Source organism: Panulirus ornatus, chromosome 18 (genome assembly GCF_036320965.1).
Source record: "Panulirus ornatus isolate Po-2019 chromosome 18, ASM3632096v1, whole genome shotgun sequence".
NCBI classification, from domain to species: domain Eukaryota; kingdom Metazoa; phylum Arthropoda; class Malacostraca; order Decapoda; family Palinuridae; genus Panulirus; species Panulirus ornatus.
The window spans coordinates 45,687,617-45,709,582 of record NC_092241.1 but is presented as its reverse complement, the minus strand read 5'-3'; the positions used below and the strand labels follow the sequence as shown (position 1 = coordinate 45,709,582).

The window sequence follows — 21,966 nt, the reverse complement described above, 5'->3', positions numbered from 1 at the left end:
TATATATATATATATATATATATATATATATATATATATATATATATATATATATATATATATTATGGGGAGGGGAAAGGTGTTGTCAAGCTTGTGTATGGAGTACCATGATGTTAACATGATAATTAACATCTTTGTTATGGTAGCAGATCATGCGGGGTGTAGATCGTCCTGGAGATCATAGCCGTAGAATATTGGCTCTCGCTCGGTATGGTTAACGTAAGATTCCCCATGACGGATGTCCCACTCTGAACGTTCATATAGGGCAGTCAGTATATGTAGGGTTCATATAGGGCAGTGATTATATGTAGGGTTCATATAGGGCAGTCAGTATATGTAGGGTTCATTTAGGGCAGTCACCATATGTAAGGTTCATATAGGGCAGTCAGAATATGTAGGGTTCATTTAGGGCAGTCACCATATGTAGGGCTCATATAGGACAGTCAGCATATGTAGGGTTCATATAGGGCAGTCAGTATATGTAGGGTTCATTTAGGACAGTCACCGTATGTAGGGTTCATATAGGGCATTCATCATATGTAGTTCATATAGGGCAGTCATCGTATGTGGATTCATTTAGGGCTGTCAACATATGTAGGGTTCATATAGGGCAGTCAGAATATGTAAGGTTCATTTAGGGCCGTCATTATATGTAGGGTTCATATAAGGCAGTCAACATATGTAGGGTTCAGATAGGGTGCTCAGTATATGTAGGGTTCATATAGGGCAGTCATATGTAGGCTTCATATAGGGCAGCATATGTAGGGTTCATATAGGGCAGTCATGTGTAGGATTCATATAGGGCAGTCATGTGTAGGATTCATATAGGGCAGTCTACATATGTAGGGTTCATATAGAGCAGTCAGTATATGTAGGGTTCATATAGGGCTGTCATATGTAGGGTTCATAGAGGACAGTCAGTATATGTAGGGTTCATATAGGGCAGTCAACATATGTAGGGTTCATATAGGGCAGTCAGTATATATAGGGTTTATATAGGGCAGTCATGTTTAGGGTTCATATAGGGCAGTCAGTACATGTAGGGTTCATATAGAGCAGTCATCATATGTAGGGTTCATATAGGGCAGTCAACATATGTAGGGCTCATATAGGTCAGTCAGTATATGTAGGGTACATATAGGGCATTCATCATATGTAGTTCATATAGGGCAGTCATCGTATGTGGATTTATTTAGGGCATTCAACATATGTAGGGTTCATGTAGGGAAGTCAATATATATGTAGTGTTTGTATAAGGAAGTCAGCATTTGTAGGGCATTCAACATATTTAGTGTTCATATAGGACAGTCAGTTTATGTAGGGTTCATATAGGGTAGTCAGCATATGTTGGATTCATTTAGGGTATTCAACATATGTAGGGTTCATATAAGGCAGTCAACATATGTAGGATTGATATAGGGAAGTCAGTATATGTAGGGTTCGTGTAGGGCAGTGGACATATGTAGTGCTCATATAGGGAAGTCAGCATACGTAGTGTTCATATAAGGCAATCAACATATGTAGTGTTCATATGGGAAAGTCAGCACATGTAGGGTTCATATAGGGCAGTCATGTAGTGTTCATATAAGGAAGTCAGCATATGTAGGGTTCATTTAGGGTAGTCAACATATGTAGTGTTCATATAGGGGTCAGCATATGTAGGGTTTATATAGGGCAGTCAACATATGTAGGGTTCATCAGTTACACAAATCGTCTATATACATTAATCGTGTGTTGGCCTTTTTTTTTTTTTTGAAAGATACAGAAAACGGAGTTTTTTTTCGTTCGGTTTGAATAATTAACATTTGATCAAAAGTAATGTGTGTGTATATATATATATATATATATATATATATATATATATATATATATATATATATATATAGGCCCGGGTGGTGGCTTGAGATGCGCCGAGAAATGTCGTTGATTAATGTACTGTTCATGGGACATGTTGTACCCATTTACATGTTTAGATAAAGGTATGTGGAGTGCAGCAAGGAAGGGATTACATGAGTTAGCTGTACTTGATCCACAACCATTGTATTCTCACCATAGAAACCCATATATTACATTGGGGTCGTTTATGAAATTTCAGAGGAGTAAGTGTCGTGTGTGCCAAGTGCCGGGTTTATTGCACAATTTTCCCCTGGGTCGTCATCATTCAGATATTCTTTTGATTCCATTTGTCAACATGAACACCATGGTCGTACACATAGCAGCAATGTGTAGGAAACTGTGATGGTTACATATTGTGTGTTAGCGAGCGTTAACCTGGGCACGTAACCTAACTTTAATCGTGTAAGGAAATCCTGACGACCATCATGTACAGAAATAGCGATCATTACCCTCATTAAAATCCAGGTCTTCGACTTGTTCATTTATACAGTAAGATGGTATATATGTTTAGCCACGCCGTACGTGCACTGCTAGTCGCTCATCTTAACCAGAGGGAAGGAGGGAGGGGAGTGGGTGAGTGAGGGAGGGAGGAGGAACGTTTGTAGTAAACCGTGTGTGGTTATCTGTATCACTATCACCATTATCAGACAACCGGCAAGCATCACCACTCACTACCCCTGGAGATGCACGCTACACATAAGGCTATCATATCCTCTGTATTTTAGGCGTAATCTCAGTGTCTTGACTGAAGGCGTTTCAGCCTTAGGGAGGAGGTTGCGTGACACTGCCTTGCCTCCGGCTGCTCTAGGTGGCCGCTCCGTCTGGCTGGCTAGGCTTCTCAGAGAACTACAACATTGTCGGCGGTCCGTACATATCACTCTTGACGACCATGATCTTACACCAATATTGGAAGGAGATGATGACCCTCGTGTCTCAACACATGGTCAGGGGTGAGGTGTACACCAGGAATCATCGTTGTTCATCCTGAGATATCGGGAGGAGCTGCCACGGAGCAGGATGGTGAGCGTGGTGGGGGTGTCGTGAAGCCGAATCCGTGGTCAGGTGAAGGGGTCGGGATGCGACGTGCTCAGTATCGGTCGATATCAGATATCAGGGTTGGGGTATCAGCGGGCCAGCCTCACTCGCTCTCTCACAGTGGTGCCGACCGCCAGCCCTCACCACCGCTGCATCATCCACAAACATACATACTCACACACGTACAGACACACACAAACACGCACACGCACATACACACACACACGCGCACACACGAGTCGCTCTTGTGTGGTGTTGATCCGTGGAACATCGAGTGGTGTGGAGACTTATAAACCTGGGCGGTGATCAGTGTTCATAACGTCGTGTTCTGCCTCGTGAGGGGTTAAGTCTTCAGACCCCGTCAGTGTCGTGAACCTCCAGTGTGACAAGTGATAGTGTTGTTCCCAGGTAACACATCACGTCCTCTCTCTGTGTGTGTGTGTACACTAAGTGCTCGTTTGCGTCCGTTGGTGTTGCGGGAGGTGACACACCAAGTGGCTCGTCTTGAGGCAGATCACACCCTCTGCTGGCGGGAGGGTGATGCTGCTGGTTAGGTAGCCCAGCAGAACACGGGCTCCAGACGCTGCTATGTGTGTGTGTGTGTGTGTGTGTGTGTGTGTGTGTGTGTGTGTGTGTGTTGTAGTAACCTGTTGGTTGCTGGTAACGTGACATTAGTGTGGTAGTGACAGGTAGGCTCGCTACGTGGCCTTACTAACCATTACCATCTGTACACCTTTAACCATATGACCTTACTAACTTAATGCCACTCTGCCTTGTTACGTGTCACGTTGTGTCATACCACGTGACCTTACTGGTAGTAACTACGTGTCACGTTGTGTCATACCACGTGACCTTACTGGTAGTAACTACGTGTCACGTTGTGTCATACCACGTGACCTTACTGGTAGTAGATGAAGCGGCGATGTAAGATTTTAGAAGAGTTACGATAGCTCATTATGCTGCTACCATGTGACCTTACTGTTGTTAGGTGCACTAACGCTTGACCATTAGATGACCTGACTTTACGTCTGCTAGTCACCGTAATACTGTACTGTTGTACTACTGCATGACCTGACTACATCTGGTAGTTGCCTTAACAGTTTACTGACGAATAACTTGGCTTTACTTCAGCTAGTTGCCGTAATACTGTACTACTGAATGACTTTACTTCAGGTAGTTAACGTAACACTTTACTGGCGATGAGCATAACGCGGTAGCCCTGCCACCTTACCAGTGTTACTTACCATAACACATGACGACCACATGACCCGAGTGTACAGCTGCTAGTTGTCGTAATACTTTACAACTACATGACCTGACCTTACTACTGCTAGTTCCCTTAACATGTGACTTCTACGTGATGTGCTGTTTCTTCTTCTGGTTCTGCTTGTTGCCGTAACACTGTAGTAATATATGACCTGACCTTACTACGCTAGTTGCCATAAACTACTTATAAATGATCAAACTTTAATAGTTAGTTGCCGTATACTACAACCATATACCCAGACCTTACTACTGCTAGTTGTCAAAATTCTATAATACTCTCTGACCAGACCTTACTACTGCTAGTTGCCATAATTCTTTATTACTACAAGACAGACCTTATTACAGCTAGATGCGACAATTCTTTACTTTTACCTGACCTGACCTTATAACTGCTAGTAGCAACAATTCTTGAATACTGCATTAACAGACCTTACTGCTGTTGGTTACCACAATACTTTACTATTACATGACCATCCCTTGATGCTGCTAGCTGCCATGACGCTCTACTACTACAGGACCAGACCTTACTACTGCTAGTTACCATAACTTCACAACCACATGACCGTACAATACTACTAATAGTTGCCATAAGATTTTATTACATGACCATACCTTACAACTGGTATATCACTTTACTACCACATAACCAGACTTTACATCTACATAACCTGACCTTACTACTACTAGATCCCATAACACTTGACTATTAAATGATCTGATCTTACTACGGCTAGTTGCCATAACACTTTACTTCTACGTAGTCTGAACTTACTTCTAGTTGCCACAACGCTTTAAATCAACACAATCCGATCTTACTATTGTTAGTTGCTGTAACACTTAACTACTAATTACCAGATCTTACCACTGCTTGTTGCCATACTTCTACATAATCTGAGCTCATGACTGCTAGTTGCCATAATACATGGCTACTTCTTTTTAAAACTTGCTGTTGCTAATTGCTGTACCACTTTACTACTGCATGACCTTATAACTACAAATGACCCAGTTTTACTACAATATGACCAGTACTTACTACTGCTGGTTGCCTTATTTACTGCTGCATGACCAGACCTTAATACTATTATTTGTAATAGCTTTTTACCTCGTAACAAGACCTTTTTTTACTTTTGCCTTATTCAACTGCATGACCAGACCTGACTTCTGCTAGTTGCCATGACACTTACTACTAGATATAACCAGACCTTATTATTGCTATTTGGCATGACACTTAAATGACCCGACCTTGCTACTGCTAGTTGCCATAAACTATTTTACTGCTGCTATTTGCCATATCACTTTATTACTACATGACTTATACTACAGGTAGTTATCATAAAACTGAATCACTACATGACCTGACCGTACTACTACAAGTTGCCATTGCACTTCATTGTCGCATGACCTAACCTTACTATTGATAATTGCCATAGTATTTCATTACATGACCTGACCTTGCCACTAATAGTTGCCATAACACTTTACTACTACACGAGCTGACATTATTAATGCTAGTTGCCATAAATCTATTAGTAATAGTTTTTATAACTGCATGACCTGATCTTAGTACTGCTTGTTTCCGTCATACTCTATAACCGCATGACCTAACGCTGCTATTGCTAGTTGCCATACTACTACATAACCTGACCTTACTTTTGCCATAACGCTACAACCACGTGACCTGACCTTACTGCTGCTAGTGACTAATGCTTGTACTTGATCGAACATTACTAGTGCTATTATCGTAACACTTCGCAACCGCATGACCTAGCCTCATTACTGCTAGTTGCCATAACATTCTTACTGCGTGACCTTACCATGCTACGCAAAGTTACCAAAGTTTAACTACTGCATGACCTAACGTTACTGTTAGTTGCCGTAGCACTTTATTGCTTCATGACCTGAACTTACTCCTGCTAGCTGGCATTACTGCTACATGACCTGACCTTATTATTGGTAGTTGCCACAACACTTTACTACTATATGACATGACCTTACTACCGATAGTTGCCATGACACTTTACTGCTACGTGATCTGACCTTACTGCTGCTGGTTGCCAAAACAGTTTACCTTACTGCTATGACATGACCTTACTAACCTACATTTGCCATGATATTTTACTGTTACATGATCTGACCTTACTACTACTAGTTACAATAACACTACCAGAAGACTTGACCTTACTGTTACTACTTGCTGTAACACTATATCATGACTGGTCTGTACAACTCCGAGTTGCAATAACTTTTACATGACGTGACCTTACTTCTGCTGGGTGCAATAGCACCATTGTTTGTCGCCATAGCTTTGTTACGTCATCACATGACCCGAGTTGTTATGACCTTATCACTATTAGTTTCTATAACTTTATTACCAAATGATTTTACTAGTTTCTGTAGCACTTTTCTACTGTATGACCTTTATTACACCTGGTTGCCTTAACATTATACCACATGACCATATTGTTTGGAGGTGCTTCATATGCCTTCACAAGCACCATGACTCCTTAACTCTAGTTGACCTAGCACTTTACTACCTCGTGACCTTAGTCATTCTAATTGCCCCTACACCGTACTTTCGATACTTTCATTTGACCTTATTACTGAAAGGAATTTTCACATGACCTTACTTCCGATAGCAGCCCATATATTTACTGTGACCTAAACTTACTGCTACAAATAACTGCTTTACTTACACTACGCATCACATGACCTTACCGCACTATCATGTGACCTTATCCGACCTTCACATGACCTTACCTTCCTACCTTTTAAACTTACCACTCCTTACGTAGTTGTACCATAACTATCACATGACCTTACCGCACTGTCAGATGACCTTATCCGACCATCACATGACCTTACCCTTCTGTCACATAACCCTTCTCATGCTATGTCACATGACCTAGCTATCACATGAATGTACTGACCCCATTAACCATCAGGGTTGTATAATAACGATTTAGTATGGAAGTCTTATGATAATGTTGGAAGGTCATGGTATGGGAGACATGTTCTACTGTGCCTGCAGTAACGTGTTACGTGCATAGAAATTCTATACAGCGAATCTCTCCATATTACTATGATATGATTTTGATATATCGCTCATCACGGTGATGAATATAGAGAATATGGGAATTATCTTATAGAGAATATGGGAATTGTGGTTTAGAGAATATGGGAATGGTGTTATAAAAGACATGGGGATTTTTTTTTAGAAAAATGGGAATGGTGTTATAGAGAACAGGAGAACTGTGTTATTGAGAACATGGGAATGAAGTTTTAGAGAACATGGGAATGAAGTTATAGAGAAAATGGGAATGAAGTTGTAAAGAACATGGGAATGAAGTTATAGAGAACATGGGAGGGAAGTTACAGAGAACATGGGAATGAAGTTGTAGAGAACATGGGAGTGAAGTTACAGAGGACATGGGAGTGAAGTTAGAGAACATGGGAGTGAGGTTATAGAGAACATGGGAGTGAAGTTACAGAGAACATGGGAATGAAGTTGTAGAGAACATGGGAATGAAGTTATAGAGAACATGGGAATGAAGTTATAGAGAACATGGGAGTGAAGTTACAGAGGACATGGGAGTGAAGTTGTAGAGAACATGGGAATGAAGTTATAGAGAACATGGGAATGAAGTTATAGAGAACATGGGAGTGAAGTTACAGAGGACATGGGAGTGAAGTTAGAGAACATGGGAGTGAGGTTATAGAGAACATGGGAGTGAAGTTATAGAGAACATGGGAGTGAAGTTAGAGAACATGGGAGTGAGGTTATAGAGAACATGGGAGTGAAGTTATTGAGAACATGGGAGTGAAGTTATAGAGAACATGGGAGTGAACTTATAGAGAACATGGGAGTCTCCAGCAAACCAGTGATGATGATAATGATGATGATGATGATGATAATGATGATAATGATGATGATGTCAGCTGACTCCAGGATGTGACTTGCGGTATAAGACCTGTGATGTATAATGTCATCATCATCATCTGTGCTGCTCTGGTGTATAATGTCATCATCATCATCTGTGCTGCTCTGGTGTATAACCTCGCTGTATGTCATCACTCGTCATCTTGGTCAACATGTAACTTTTCTGTTATTTTCTCCAGATCTCTGATGTCATTTTTTTTCGTTCGCGCGCGCGCGCGTGTGTGTGTGTGTGTGTGTGTGTGTGTGTGTGTGTGTGTGTGGTCATCAGGTCACATGACCTGTCTCATGGTAGGTGCAGGTGGTCATCAGTTCACATGTTGGTTCTAACTCAGGTGTGTTGTAGGAGGGGTGAGGTTCAGGTGTGTTGTAGGAGGGGGTGAGGTTCAGGTGTGTTGTAGGAGGGGATGAGGTTCAGGTGTGTTGTAGGAGGGATGAGGTTCAGGTGTGTTGTAGGAGGGGGTGAGGTTCAGGTGAGTTGTAGGAGGGATGAGGTTCAGGTGTGTTGTAGGAGGGGGTGAGGTTCAGGTGTGTTGTAGGAGGGGGTGAGGTTCAGGTGTGTTGTAGGAGGCATGAGGTTCAGGTGAGTTGTAGGAGGGATGAGGTTCAGGTGTGTTGTAGGAGGGGTGAGGTTCAGGTGTGTTGTAGGAGGGATGAGGTTCAGGTGTGTTGTAGGAGGGGTGAGGTTCAGGTGTGTTGTAGGAGGGGTGAGGTTCAGGTGTGTTGTAGGAGGGGGTGAGGTTCAGGTGAGTTGTAGGAGGGATGAGGTTCAGGTGAGTTGTAGGAGGGATGAGGTTCAGGTGTGGTAGGAGGGGGTGAGGTTCAGGTGAGTTGTAGGAGGGATGAGGTTCAGGTGTGTTGTAGGAGGGATGAGGTTCAGGTGTGTTGTAGGAGGGATGAGGTTCAGGTGTGTTGTAGGTGGAGGTGAGGTTCAGGTGTGTTGTAGGAGGGATGAGGTTCAGGTGTGTTGTAGGATGGGTGAGGTTCAGGTGAGTTGTAGGAGGGGGTGAGGTTCAGGTGTGTTGTAGGAGGGATGAGGTTCAGGTGTATTGTAGGAGGGATGAGGTTCAGATGTGTTGTAGGAGGGGGTGAGGTTCAGGTGAGTTGTAGGAGGGATGAGGTTCAGGTGTGGTAGGAGGGGGTGAGGTTCAGGTGAGTTGTAGGAGGGAAGAGGTTCAGGTGTGTTGTAGGAGGGATGAGATTCAGGTGTGTTGTAGGAGGGATGAGGTTCAGGTGTGTTGTAGGTGGGGGTGAGGTTCAGGTGTGTTGTAGGAGGGATGAGGTTCAGGTGTGTTGTAGGATGGGTGAGGTTCAGGTGAGTTGTAGGAGGGGTGAGGTTCAGGTGTGTTGTAGGAGGGATGAGGTTCAGGTGTGTTGTAGGAGGGATGAGGTTCAGGTGTGTTGTAGGAAGGATGAGGTTCAGGGGTGTTGTAGGAGGGATGAGGTTCAGGTGTTTTAGGAGGGATGAGGTTCAGGTGAGTTGTAGGAGGCATGAGGTTCAGGTGTGTTGTTGGAGATGAGGTTCAGGTGAGTTGTAGGAGGGATGAGGTTCAGGTGTGTTGTAGGAGGGATGAGGTTCAGGTGAGTTGTAGGAGGCATGAGGTTCAGGTGTGTTGTAGGAGGGATGAGGTTCGGGTGAGTTGTAGGAGGGGTGAGGTTCAGGTGTGTTGTAGGAGGGATTAGGTTCAGGTGTGTTGTTGGGGATTAGGTTCAGGTGAGTTGTATGAGGCATGAGGTTCAGATGTGTTGTAGGAGGGATGAGATTCGGGTGAGTTGTAGGAGGCATGAGGTTCAGGTGTGTTGTAGGAGGGATGAGGTTCGGGTGAGTTGTAGGAGGCATGAGGTTCAGGTGTGTTGTAGGAGGGATGAGGTTCAGGTGTGTTGTAGGAGGCATGAGGTACAGGTGTTTTGTAGGAGGGATGAGGTTCAGGTGTTTTGTAGGAGGGATGAGGTTCAGGTGTGTTGTAGGAGGGGTGAGGTTCAGGTGAGTTGTAGGAGGGATGAGGTTCAGGTGTTTTGTAGGAGGGATGAGGTTCAGGTGTTTTGTAGGAGGCATGAGGTTCAGGTGAGTTGTAGGAGGGGTGAGGTTCAGGTGTGTTGTAGGATGGATGAGGTTCAGGTGTGTTGTAGGAGGGGTGAGGTTCAGGTGTGTTGTAGGAGGGATGAGGTTCAGGTGTGTTGTAGGAGGGATGAGGTTCAGGTGTGTTGTAGGAGGGATGAGGTTCAGGGGTGTTGTAGGAGGGATGAGGTTCAGGTGTGTTTTAGGAGGGATGAGGTTCAGGTGAGTTGTAGGAGGCATGAGGTTCAGGTGTGTTGTTGGGGATGAGGTTCAGGTGAGTTGTAGGAGGGATGAGGTTCAGGTGTGTTGTAGGAGGGGTGAGGTTCAGGTGAACTGTCGGAGGGGTGAGGTTCAGGTGTTTTGTAGGAGGCATGAGGTTCAGGTGAGTTGGAGGCATGAGGTTCAGGTGAGTTGTAGGAGGCATGAGGTTCAGGTGTTTTGTAGGAGGGATGAGGTTCAGGTGTGTTGTAGGAGGCATGAGGTATAGGTGTGTTGTTGGGGATGAGGTTCAGGTGAGTTGTAGGAGGCATGAGGTTCAGGTGTGTTGTAGGAGGGATGAGGTTACGGTGAGTTGTAGGAGGCATGAGGTTCAGGTGTGTTGTAGGAGGGATGAGGTTCAGGTGAGTTGTAGGAGGCATGAGGTTCAGGTGTTTTGTAGGAGGGATGAGGTTCAGATGTGTTGTAGGAGGCATGAGGTTCAGGTGTGTTGTAGGAGGGGTGAGGTTCAGGTGAATTGTAGGAGGGATGAGGTTCAGGTGTTTTGTAGGAGGGATGAGGTTCAGGAGTTTTGTAGGAGGCATGAGGTTCAGGCGAGTTGTAGGAGGGATGAGGTTCAGGTGTGTTGTAGGAGGCATGAGGTTCAGGTGAGTTGTAGGAGGGATGAGGTTCAGGTGTGTTGTAGGAGGGATGAGGTTCAGGTGTGTTGTAGGAGGGGTGAGGTTCAGGTGTGTTGTAGGAGGGATGAGGTTCAGGTGTGTTGTAGGAGGCATGAGGTTCAGGTGAGTTGTAGGAGGCATGAGGTTCAGATGTGTTGTAGGAGGGATGAGGTTCAGGTGAGTTATAGGAGGGATGAGGTTCAGGTGTGTTGTAGGAGGGGTGAGGTTCAGGTGTGTTGTAGGAGGGATAAGGTTCAGGTGTGTTGTAGGAGGGGTGAGGTTCAGGTGAGTTGTAGGAGGCATGAGGTTCAGGTGTGTTGTTGGGGATGAGGTTCAGGTGTGTTGTAGGAGGGTGAGGTTCAGGTGGGTTGTAGGAGGCATGAGGTTCAGGTGTGTTGCAGGTGAGGGTGAGGTTCAGGTGTTTTGTAGGAGGGGTGAGGTTCAGGTGTTTTGTAGGAGGGATGAGGTTCAGGTGTGTTGTAGGAGGGGTGAGGTTCAGGTGTGTTGTAGGAGGGGTGAGGTTCAGGTGTGTTGTAGGAGGGATGAGGTTCAGGTGTGTTGTAGGAGGGATGAGGTTCAGGTGTGTTGTAGGAGGCATGAGGTTCAGGTGTGTTGTAGGAGGGATGAAGGTCAGGTGTGTTGTAGGAGGGGGTGAGGTTCAGGTGTGTTGTAGGAGGGGTGAGGTTCAGGTGTGTTGTAGGAGGGGTGAGGTTCAGGTGTGTTGTAGGAGGGGGTGAGGTTCAGGTGTTTTGTAGGAGGGATGAGGTTCAGGTGTGTTGTAGGAGGGGTGAGGTTCAGGTGTGTTGTAGGAGGGATGAGGTTCAGGTGTGTTGTAGGAGGGATGAGGTTCAGGTGTGTTGTAGGAAGCATGAGGTTCAGGTGTGTTGTAGGAGGGATGAGGTTCAGGTGTGTTGTAGGAGGGGGTGAGGTTCAGGTGTGTTGTAGGAGGGGTGAGGTTCAGGTGTGTTGTAGGAGGGGTGAGGTTCAGGTGTGTTGTAGGAGGGGGTGAGGTTCAGGTGTGTTGTAGGAGGGGGTGAGGTTCAGGTTTGTTGTAGGAGGGGGTGAGGTTCAGATGTGTTGTAGGAGGGGGTGAGGTTCAGGTGTGTTGTAGGAGGGGGTGAGGTTCAGGTGTGTGGTGGTGCAGCTGGTGTCAGGTATACAGGCAGGAAGCACACAGTAGAATGTAAAGCTGGTGTCAGGTATACAGGTAGGAAGCACACAGTAGGGTGTACAGCTGGTGTCAGGTATACAGGCAGGAAGCACACAGTAGGGTGTACAGCTGGTGTCAGGTATACAGGTAGGAAGCACACAGTAGAATGTAAAGCTGGTGTCAGGTATACAGGTAGGAAGCACACTGTAGGGTGTACAGCTGGTGTCAGGTATACAGGTAGGAAGCACACAGTAGGGTGTACAGCTGGTGTCAGGTATACAGGCAGGAAGCACACAGTAGAATGTAAAGCTGGTGTCAGGTATACAGGCAGGAAGCACACTGTAGGGTGACAGCTGGTGTCAGGTATACAGGCAGGAAGCACACAGTAGGGTGTACAGCTGGTGTCAGGTATACAGGCAGGAAGCACACAGTAGAATGTAAAGCTGGTGTCAGGTATACAGGCAGGAAGCACACTGTAGGGTGACAGCTGGTGTCAGGTATACAGGCAGGAAGCACACTGTAGGGTGTACAGCTGGTGTCAGGTATACAGGCAGGAAGCACACTGTAGGGTGTACAGCTGGTGTCAGGTATACAGGCAGGAAGCACACAGTAGGGTGTACAGGTGGTGTCAGTAGAGCCAATCATTATCTTACATATGGTTGACCATGTTGTGGTGTCAGTTGGTGGTAAGCACAGTTCTGGTGGCCTCAGTTTTCCAGTTATTTCCTGTGTTTACATGACGTGTTGTGTGCCACTCTTGGTTCTGTGTGGTGGGAGATTTTTGTCTGTTTTGATATATAAAATCTTCCCTGACACGAGATATCCGTGCTACAATACCTGGTATCATGCACTGCCATGCTTCATGTAGTAGCAGTGAAGCACTTGACTCACTGCTAGATAAGAGCCACAGTGTAGTAGCAGTGAAATGTTGGGTTTATTGTACGTATGTTCTGAGTCAGGTTGGTGTCTGGTGCTGCCTGAGCTTGTGGCTTGACACGCTGCTGACCCGGGCAGCTGTTCCTGTAAGGCTGACATTACGTGTAGCATTATCTTGACCATCGTAGTCTCACATTAGTAAAATGATTTGGTCTCACAATTTTTAATGTGAGTTTTGTTTAGCGAATCATCCAGTTTTCTCCACAACGGTGAACTGAATTTGGTATGAAGAGGATAAGGAGTGATAGGATTTACCTGTTGTGCACAAGGTGAACCAGAATGTTGCATGAAGAACAGATATAGATGTGTGGAGGAGGAGTGTGGAGTTGCTGGCTCAGTGGTGTGTTGTGAGGTTGTAGACGAGGAAGGTAGACTGGCGGGTTCACCAGTCTGGCAGAGAAGCCTTCATCCAGGCCAGTGCTAGTGAGGGCAAGCAGTACATATTAGGTTCAAGATAATGGATAATGTGTGAGTTATTTGGTAGGTGGGAGACTTGACGATACGTTATGCTGTGGCTGGGTTGAGGATGGATGTGTGGGTATGGTTAGTGTGATGGAGTGGTATACGTACATCTCCCGTGTTGTAGGTCTGGTTGAGAAGCGACTTGCTCTCGTATGTGGGTAGTTGTGTGGTCTACACGTAGCGCAGCCAGCCACTACCGGACCCCAACCTTGGTATAATATCACCGAAATGCGAAGATGTAATCATAATGATCTCTTAACAAAACGGTCTAAACACCTCGAGCTTCGCATTGTTTAATCCTGTGTATTACTTGTGGTCATTAGGAGCACCGTGGCCGCTACACTAGAGACATTTGCCAGGAATCCCGACACATATTAGCAAAGATCATCAGGCCAGCTTGACCGAACACGGCAGCAGACAGCCTGGTCTCAGACCCAGCTGTGGGGGTAGAGGTAAGGTGAGGTGCCAGACCCAGCTGTGGGGGTAGAGGTAAGGTGAGGTGCCAGACCCAGCTGTGGGGGTAGAGGTAAGGTGAGGTGCCAGACCCAGCTGTGGGAGTAGAAGACCTCCGAAATCATCGTAAGGTATACGTAGGGTCTATACCCAATCACAGATGTTCCAGACCTGTTGTATGTAACTTGTCATATTTATCTTGGCTAATGTCAGGTTGATCATAGCTAATGTAAAACTGGTCTTTCAAGATATTATAACTGAGCAAGAACTGAATTTTCATAATCAACAAACTCTAAGGAAGAGACGTCAGTGTTGACCAGTTTGTGGATACACAAGTTTGATGTGTGTGGAGGATAGAGAGGCCATACAGCCACCTCAGGTGATGCTGCGTCTCGTGTGTTGAGGTGACCAGGTCCGTCCGTCCGTCCGTCCGTGTGGGCGTGAGAGTGCGTCGTGCAGCGTCGTCCTGCACAGCGTGTGTATCCTGGTGTAGCGGGTGATGGTGGGAGGGAGGTAGTGTCAGGTTGTGACAGACTACAGCCAGGCTTGGGGCCTCGCCGTGCTGGTGTGTTGTGGTGTTTGTGTGGTGTGTGCTCTGCCCTAGAGTGACGCCGCCCCACGAGGCACCATGGATAACGACAACCTCACCGCCAACACGCCCGTGTCCGTGGACACCGTCAACCTGGGCTTGAACATGGGCGTGGGCGGGGGCGGCGGCAGCTCAGGCATGGTGGGGTCGACGCGCCGCACATCACGGGTGTGGCGCTACTTCGGCATGGTGGACAACTGTCACTACATCTGCCGCCTGTGTTCCTTCGTGGGCGCCTACACCAACACCACCAACATGAGGAAGCACATCCAGCACCACCATCCAGAGAGGTTCCAGGACATCCTGGACCACACTCGACCCACGACCCGACCCTTCTATGCCACCTCCTTACCCCGCATGCGGCCACCACCACAGCACTTCCAGCAGCAGGCCCCCTCCTCGTCCTCGTCCTCGTCGTCCGCCTCGTACCACCACCACGCGGGCCTCGTCTACCCGCAGACCATGCCCGGCAAGAGGCTCATCCTGCCCAAACCTTCCGAAATGTCCTACGTTCATGGCGGCGATACCAGAGGTGACCTCACCATGACCTCCTCACCAGCCTCCTCCCAGCACTGCTCGGCCACAGCGACCTCACAACACACTCCCACCACATCCCAGCAGCTGTCTCTGCTGCCGGAGTCGTCAGCTGGGACGTCGTATCCCAGCCTGGCGTCACAGTACGTCCCAGCAGTCACGTCGCACACGTCGTCCTCGCCAGTGCAGCTCAACACGGTCACTGTGTGTGAGCTTAGCCCAGAAGAGAGCAAACTGGTGAGCCAGTTCCTCCCGCCTCTCAGTGAGGCCACAGATTGCTCCAGTGATTCCGAGTCAACTTCCAGAGGTGAGACACACTTCCAGAGTGAGGCACACACTTCCAGAGGTGAGGCACACACTTCCAGAGGTGAGGCACACACTTCCAGAGTTGAGACACACACTTCCAGAGGTGAGACACACACTTCCAGAGGTGAGCCACACACTTCCAAAGGTGAGGCACACACTTACAGAGGTGAGACACACTTCCAGAGGTGAGACACACTTCCAGAGGGGAGGCACACACTTACAGAGGTGAGACATACACTTCCAGAGGTGAGGCACACACTTCCAGAACGAGGCACACTCTTCCAGAGTGAGACACACACTTCCAGAGTGAGGCACACACTTCCAGAGTGAGACACACACTTCCAGAGGTGAGACAGAGGTGAGCACACACTTCCAGAGGTGAGACACACACTTCCAGAGGTGAGACACACACTTCCAGAGTGAGGCACACACTTCCAGAGGTGAGACACACACTTCCAGAGTGAGGCACACACTTCCAGAGATGAGACACACACTTCCAGAGGTGAGACACACACACTTCCAGAGTGAGACACACACTTCCAGAGGTGAGGCACACACTTCCAGAGGTGAGACACACACTTCCAGAGTGAGACACACACTTCCAGAGTGAGGCACACTCTTCCAGAGGTGAGCACATACTTCCAGAGTGAGACACACACTTCCAGAGTGAGGCATACACTTCCAGAGGTGAGATACAGTTCCAGAGGTGAGACACACACTTCCAGAGTGAGACACACACTTCCAGAGGTGAGCACACACTTCCAGAGTGAGACACACACTTCCAGAGGTGAGACACACACTTCCAGAGTTGAGACACACACTTCCAGAGGTGAGACACACACTACCAGAGTGAGGCACACACTTCCAGAGGTGAGAAACACACTTCTAGAGTGCGACACACACTTTCAAAGGTGAGACACACACTTCCAGAGTGAGTCACACACTTCCAGAGTGAGACACACACTTCCAGAGGTGAGTACACACTTCCAGAGTGAGGCACACACTTCCAGAGTGAGGCACACACTTCCAGAGGTGAGGCACACACTTCCAGAGTGAGACACACACACTTCCAGAGGTGAGACACACACTTCCAGAGGTGAGACACACACTTCCACGAGTGAGACACACACTTCCAGAAGTGAGACACACACTTCCAGAGTGAGGCACACACTTCCAGAGATGAGACACACACTTCCAGAGGTGAGACACACACTTCCAGAGGTGAGGACACACTTCCAGAGTGAGACACACACTTCCAGAGGTGAGCACACACTTCCAGAGGTCAGGCACACACTTCCAGAGGTGAGACACACACTTCCAGAGGTGAGGCACACACTTCCAGAGGTGAGACACACACTTCCAGAGGTGAGACACACACTTCCAGAGGTGAGACACACACTTCCAGAGGTGAGACACACACTTCCAGAGGTGAGACACACACTTCTAGAGAATAGACACACACACTTCAAGAGGTGAGACACCACACTTCCAGAGGTGAGGCACACATTTCTAGAGGTGAGCACACACTTCCAGAGGTGAGACACACACTTCCAGAGGGGAGACACACACTTCCAGAGGTGAGACACACACTTCCAGAGGTGAGACACACATTTCCAGAGGTGAGTCACGCACTTCCAGAGGTGAGACACACTTCCAGAGGTGAGGCGCACACTTCCAGAGGTGAGGCACACACTTCCAGAGGTGAGACACACACTTCCAGAGTGAGACACACACTTCCAGAGTGAGGCACACACTTCCAGAGGTAGACACACACTTCCAGAGTGAGACACACACTTCCAGAGGTGAGACACACACTTCCAGAGGTGAGACACACACTTCCAGAGGTGAGACACACACTTCCAGAGGTGAGACACACACTTCCAGAGGTGAGACACACACTTCCAGAGGTGAGACACACACTTCCAGAGGTGAGACACCACACTTCCAGAGTGAGACACACACTTCCAGAGGTGAGACACACACTTCCAGAGGTGAGGCCCACACTTCCAGAGGTGAGACACACACTTCCAGAGGTGAGACACACACTTCCAGAGTGAGACACACACTTCCAGAGTGAGGCACACACTTCCAGAGGTGAGACACACACTTCCAGAGGTGAGACACACACTTCCAGAGGTGAGACACACACTTCCAGAGGTGAGACACACACTTCCAGAGTGAGACACACACTTCCAGAGTGAGACACACACTTCCAGAGGTGAGACACACACTTCCAGAGGTGAGACACACACTTCCAGAGGTGAGACACACACTTCCAGAGGTGAGACACACACTTCCAGAGGTGAGGCCCACACTTCCAGAGTGAGACACACACTTCCAGAGGTGAGACACACACTTCCAGAGGTGAGACACACACTTCCAGAGGTGAGACACACACTTCCAGAGGTGAGACACACACTTCCAGAGTGAGACCACACTTCCAGAGGTGAGGCACACACTTCCAGAGGTGAGGCCACACTTTCCAGAGGTGAGACACGCACTTCAGGTGAGGACACACACTTCCAGAGGTGAGACACACACTTCCAGAGGTGAGACACACTTTCCAGAGGTGAGACACACACTTCCAGAGGTGAGACACACACTTCCAGAGGTGAGACACACACTTCCAGGGTGAGACACACACTTCCAGAGGTGAGGCCCACACTTCCAGAGGTGAGGCCCACACTTCCAGAGGTGAGACACACACTTCCAGAGGTGAGGCACACACTTCCAGAGGTGAGACACACACTTCCAGAGGTGAGACACACACTTCCAGAGGTGAGACACACACTTCCAGAGTGAGACACACACTTCCAGAGGTGAGACACACACTTCCAGAGGTGAGACACACACTTCCAGAGTGAGACACACACTTCCAGAGGTGAGGCCCACACTTCCAGAGGTGAGACACGCACTTCCAGAAGTGAGACACACACTTCCAGAGGTGAGGCACACACTTCCAGAGGTGAGACACGCACTTCCAGAAGTGAGACACACACTTCCAGGGGTGAGACACACACTTCCAGAGGTGAGGCACACACTTCCAGATGTGAGACACACACTTCCAGAGGTGAGACACACTCTTCCAGAGGTGAGACACACACTTCCAGAGGTGAGACACACACTTCCAGAGGTGAGACACACACTTCCAGAGTGAGGCACACACTTCCAGAGGTGAGACACACACTTCCAGAGGTGAGGCACATTTCCTGAGGTGAGTCCCACACTTCCAGAGGTGAGACACACACTTCCAGAGGTGAGACACACACTTCCAGAGGTGAGACATACACTTCCAGAGTGAGACACACACTTCCAGAGGTGAGGCACACACTTCCAGAGGTGAGACACACTTCCAGAGGTGAGACATACACTTCCAGAGGTGAGACATACACTTCCAGAGGTGAGACATACACTTCCAGAGGTGAGGCACACACTTCCAGAGGTGAGACACACTTCCAGAGGTGAGACACACACTTCCAGAGGTGAGACACACACTTCCAGAGGTGAGACACACACTTCCAGAGGTGAGACACACACTTCCAGAGGTGAGACACACACTTCCAGAGGTGAGACACACTTCCAGAGGTGAGACCCACACTTCCAGAGGTGAGACACACACTTCCAGAGGTGAGACACACACTTCCAGAGGTGAGACACTTACTTCCAGAGTTGAGTCATACACTTCCAGGAGTGAGACATACACTTCCAGAGGTCAGGCACACATTTTACTGTCATGATCCACTTTACATTTATCCCATCATCACATGACCACTTGATACCTGTGTGAAGATGTTTATATTTGTGTCGTGTTTCTTACTGGCAGAGGGCTATCCCGGTGTGCAGGCCCAGCCTCCCTCATGGTGATGGCTTAGCAAGGTGCTTTGTGAGAGGGAAGGGTTCACCCGACCCCCTCCCAGCATTATGGCCCTTGAGGCCAGATGTTACAAGTGTTAGGTATGATGATCTGATCATGTTATCATACCCAGTGTTGCCCCCATCATACTCAGGACGTTAACTTCTGAAGGCAAGGTGTCCTCCAGCTGCCTTGCTTGTTCTGTCTCTCTCTCTCTAATTTCCCCTTTGATAACTTATGTAATCATGTGCTTTAATGAAATGACCAGAGAATATGCTGATAACACACACCAAAGGTGTTTTTTTTTTCCAGTAATGATAATGATAATAATAATTATGATACATGATAAAAACGGTACATTTGGAACTCAGAAATATAAATAAGTTTGTCCCATTATTTCTGTGAATTAAATGAATTATTAGAAGAGTTGTGATAGCAAGGCCACTTCTCTCATCATGGTCAACACACCAGTGTGAGGCAGAGAGCAAGAGGGCTGCACCAGACGGATGGCCATAATGGTCAGGTTAAGCAATGAGGTGCTGGAAACCCAGTCTCCCTCCTGTATTATCACAGTACAGAATTAAGAAGAAATAAGGAAGACAAATGAGGAATTTCCCCACAAAGGCTAAGCCACACTTAAAGCCCACATTAGGGAGTGCAGGATCTGAGAGTTAGGTAGGAACATGTAACGAATCTTCACCATCTGTGCCATGTGGTGTGGTAGTCTGTGCCATGTGGTGTGGTAGTCAGGCAACACTAAGCCTAGTTCATGTTTTTTCATGCATGACAGATATGGTACAGAGTGTTATCATGTACATACATATATGTACACCACACTGAGATGTTCCACATAATCGTCTGTACAGTTGTACAGTACACCACTAAATGATTCCATCACAGTATTCCTACGTACAGATATACACTGTATTCATATACATCATTATAATGTTCATATATACAGAGATACACCACAAATCTACTATGTAGTAATCTTCAGACATATTGGTATTATATATTTTATTATCCATATATACAGATTTGCAGTACACAGTATTTCTTAGTAATGTCTATACTTTCAAGTAGACATGAGACATGGTGAATTGATCTATACCATATCAAGTTAACTTTCTGGCTTCGTGCTGAAAAAGTAGATTTTTAAGGTCTCTTTTATAAAAACCTGTTTCTGTTTTTAAAGAATTATGTTCCAACCAAATATGTTTCATATATTTCACAAAAACATGTCATACCCAAGGTCATTTCTTCTTGTCACAATTTTCATTAAATTTTTTCTCAAAGTTATCTAGAAAGTAGGAGCCCCATCGTGGGGGCAGGATAGTCAGTACAGTATGTGCTTACTTTCCTGCCCCAGGAACCCCTTTTATGAAGCTCACAGGAAGCCAGCCACGTCCAGAGGTATAGTGGTGTGTGTGTGTGTGTGTGTGTGTGTGTGTGTGTGTGTGTGTGTGTGTGTGTGTGTGTGTGTTTGTGTGTGTGTGTGTGTGCTGTGTGTGCCGGACACTGCAGAATGGCCGTTGAATCTTGATATGACGGGTCTTGTGTTATGGTGAAGTAGTGTTTGCAGTGTTATGGAGATGGGTGATGCATGGAACTCAGACGAGAGTATGTAACTCGCACATGCCTGGGGAACCAAGTTTTAGACTGGTGTATGTCTAGTGGAGTTTAAGACTTGATTGTGAGAACAGTTGTTGACCTCGTGTTAGATCATTACCGTGTGTACTGTTTGTGTGTTGTCGCCAGAGTCCAGCCTCGGGAGAATAGTGGAGGAGACGAACTGTCTGCTTACATGATAGAATTGCATATCAGGTGCGTGCTCCACTCCCACGCCACTTACCACACCCATGAGGAAGTGAGGTTGTGTGTACGCAGGACAGACGGCACAAGTGTGACTCACACCACACATGATGATGATGTTCTCCCTGTGCCTGGCGTAACGAGCCACACTGCTCTCATAAATGGATGCGTGTTGGCCATGTTGGTCAGCCGCTCCACCACTCCAGCTGATACACTAGTGATCACAAGTAGGTAGAGACGGGAAGGCAATGGTCTACACCAGTGCTGGGGAGCATGAGAGTTGAGTGCCAAGGGAAGACTTATGGGACAGCAAAGGAAATGGTTTCCTGAGTTAGGCGCCCGTCCAACTTGTAGGTAGGCCAGCTTAACGCAAGCATAAATTGAGGTTTGTCTTAGCATGGGTAAAGCTTGGCTCAGCATAGCTGCAGCTTGGCTCAACATGGATGAGGCTTAGCTTTCCGTGCTGGGATTATCACAGCCGCTGCTTCGTGTGTCCGTAATACGTGGGTCTGGCTATATGATCCACACACTTATCATCAACCCTGGCTGGCTACGGAGACGACATGGAGATCATACACACCTGGACAGCTGGGCAGAGTTTGCAGTAGCCAGGTGGCTGTAGTGGGAGGGAGGGAACCTGCAGGGGTGTTGTAGGTGGTCAGGCAGGTGTCAGTGCCACGTACACGAAGGCTTGCTGGTTTCTTGTGGGATTCGTCTCACTTGAGGTTTAATGTCTTTTTAAAGTCTCCAGTTTTTCTCTTACTTACTGAGTCTGTCACAGTGTAAAGATGGTGAGACCTAACGAC

The 21,966-nt window shown here is 47.2% G+C and overlaps 1 protein-coding gene across 7 annotated transcripts in view; it reads left to right on the top strand.

Annotated features, from left to right (window-relative positions):
* Positions 1–21,966, top strand: part of LOC139755051 (uncharacterized) — a 502,140-nt gene that overhangs the window by 406,421 nt on the left and 73,753 nt on the right. Inside the window, exons 1-2 of one of the 7 annotated variants that reach the window (XM_071673052.1) lie at positions 3,023–3,339; positions 14,315–15,496. The exons of 4 other annotated variants lie outside the window; for them this stretch is intronic. In XM_071673052.1, coding sequence (XP_071529153.1) covers positions 14,695–15,496 — 802 coding nt within the window. In that variant the 5' untranslated portion in view covers positions 3,023–3,339; positions 14,315–14,694. Of the gene's footprint in view, positions 1–3,022; positions 3,340–12,705; positions 15,497–21,966 lie in introns of those variants that run through there. 2 more of the 7 variants (XM_071673051.1, XM_071673049.1) reach the window with 2 other exon arrangements.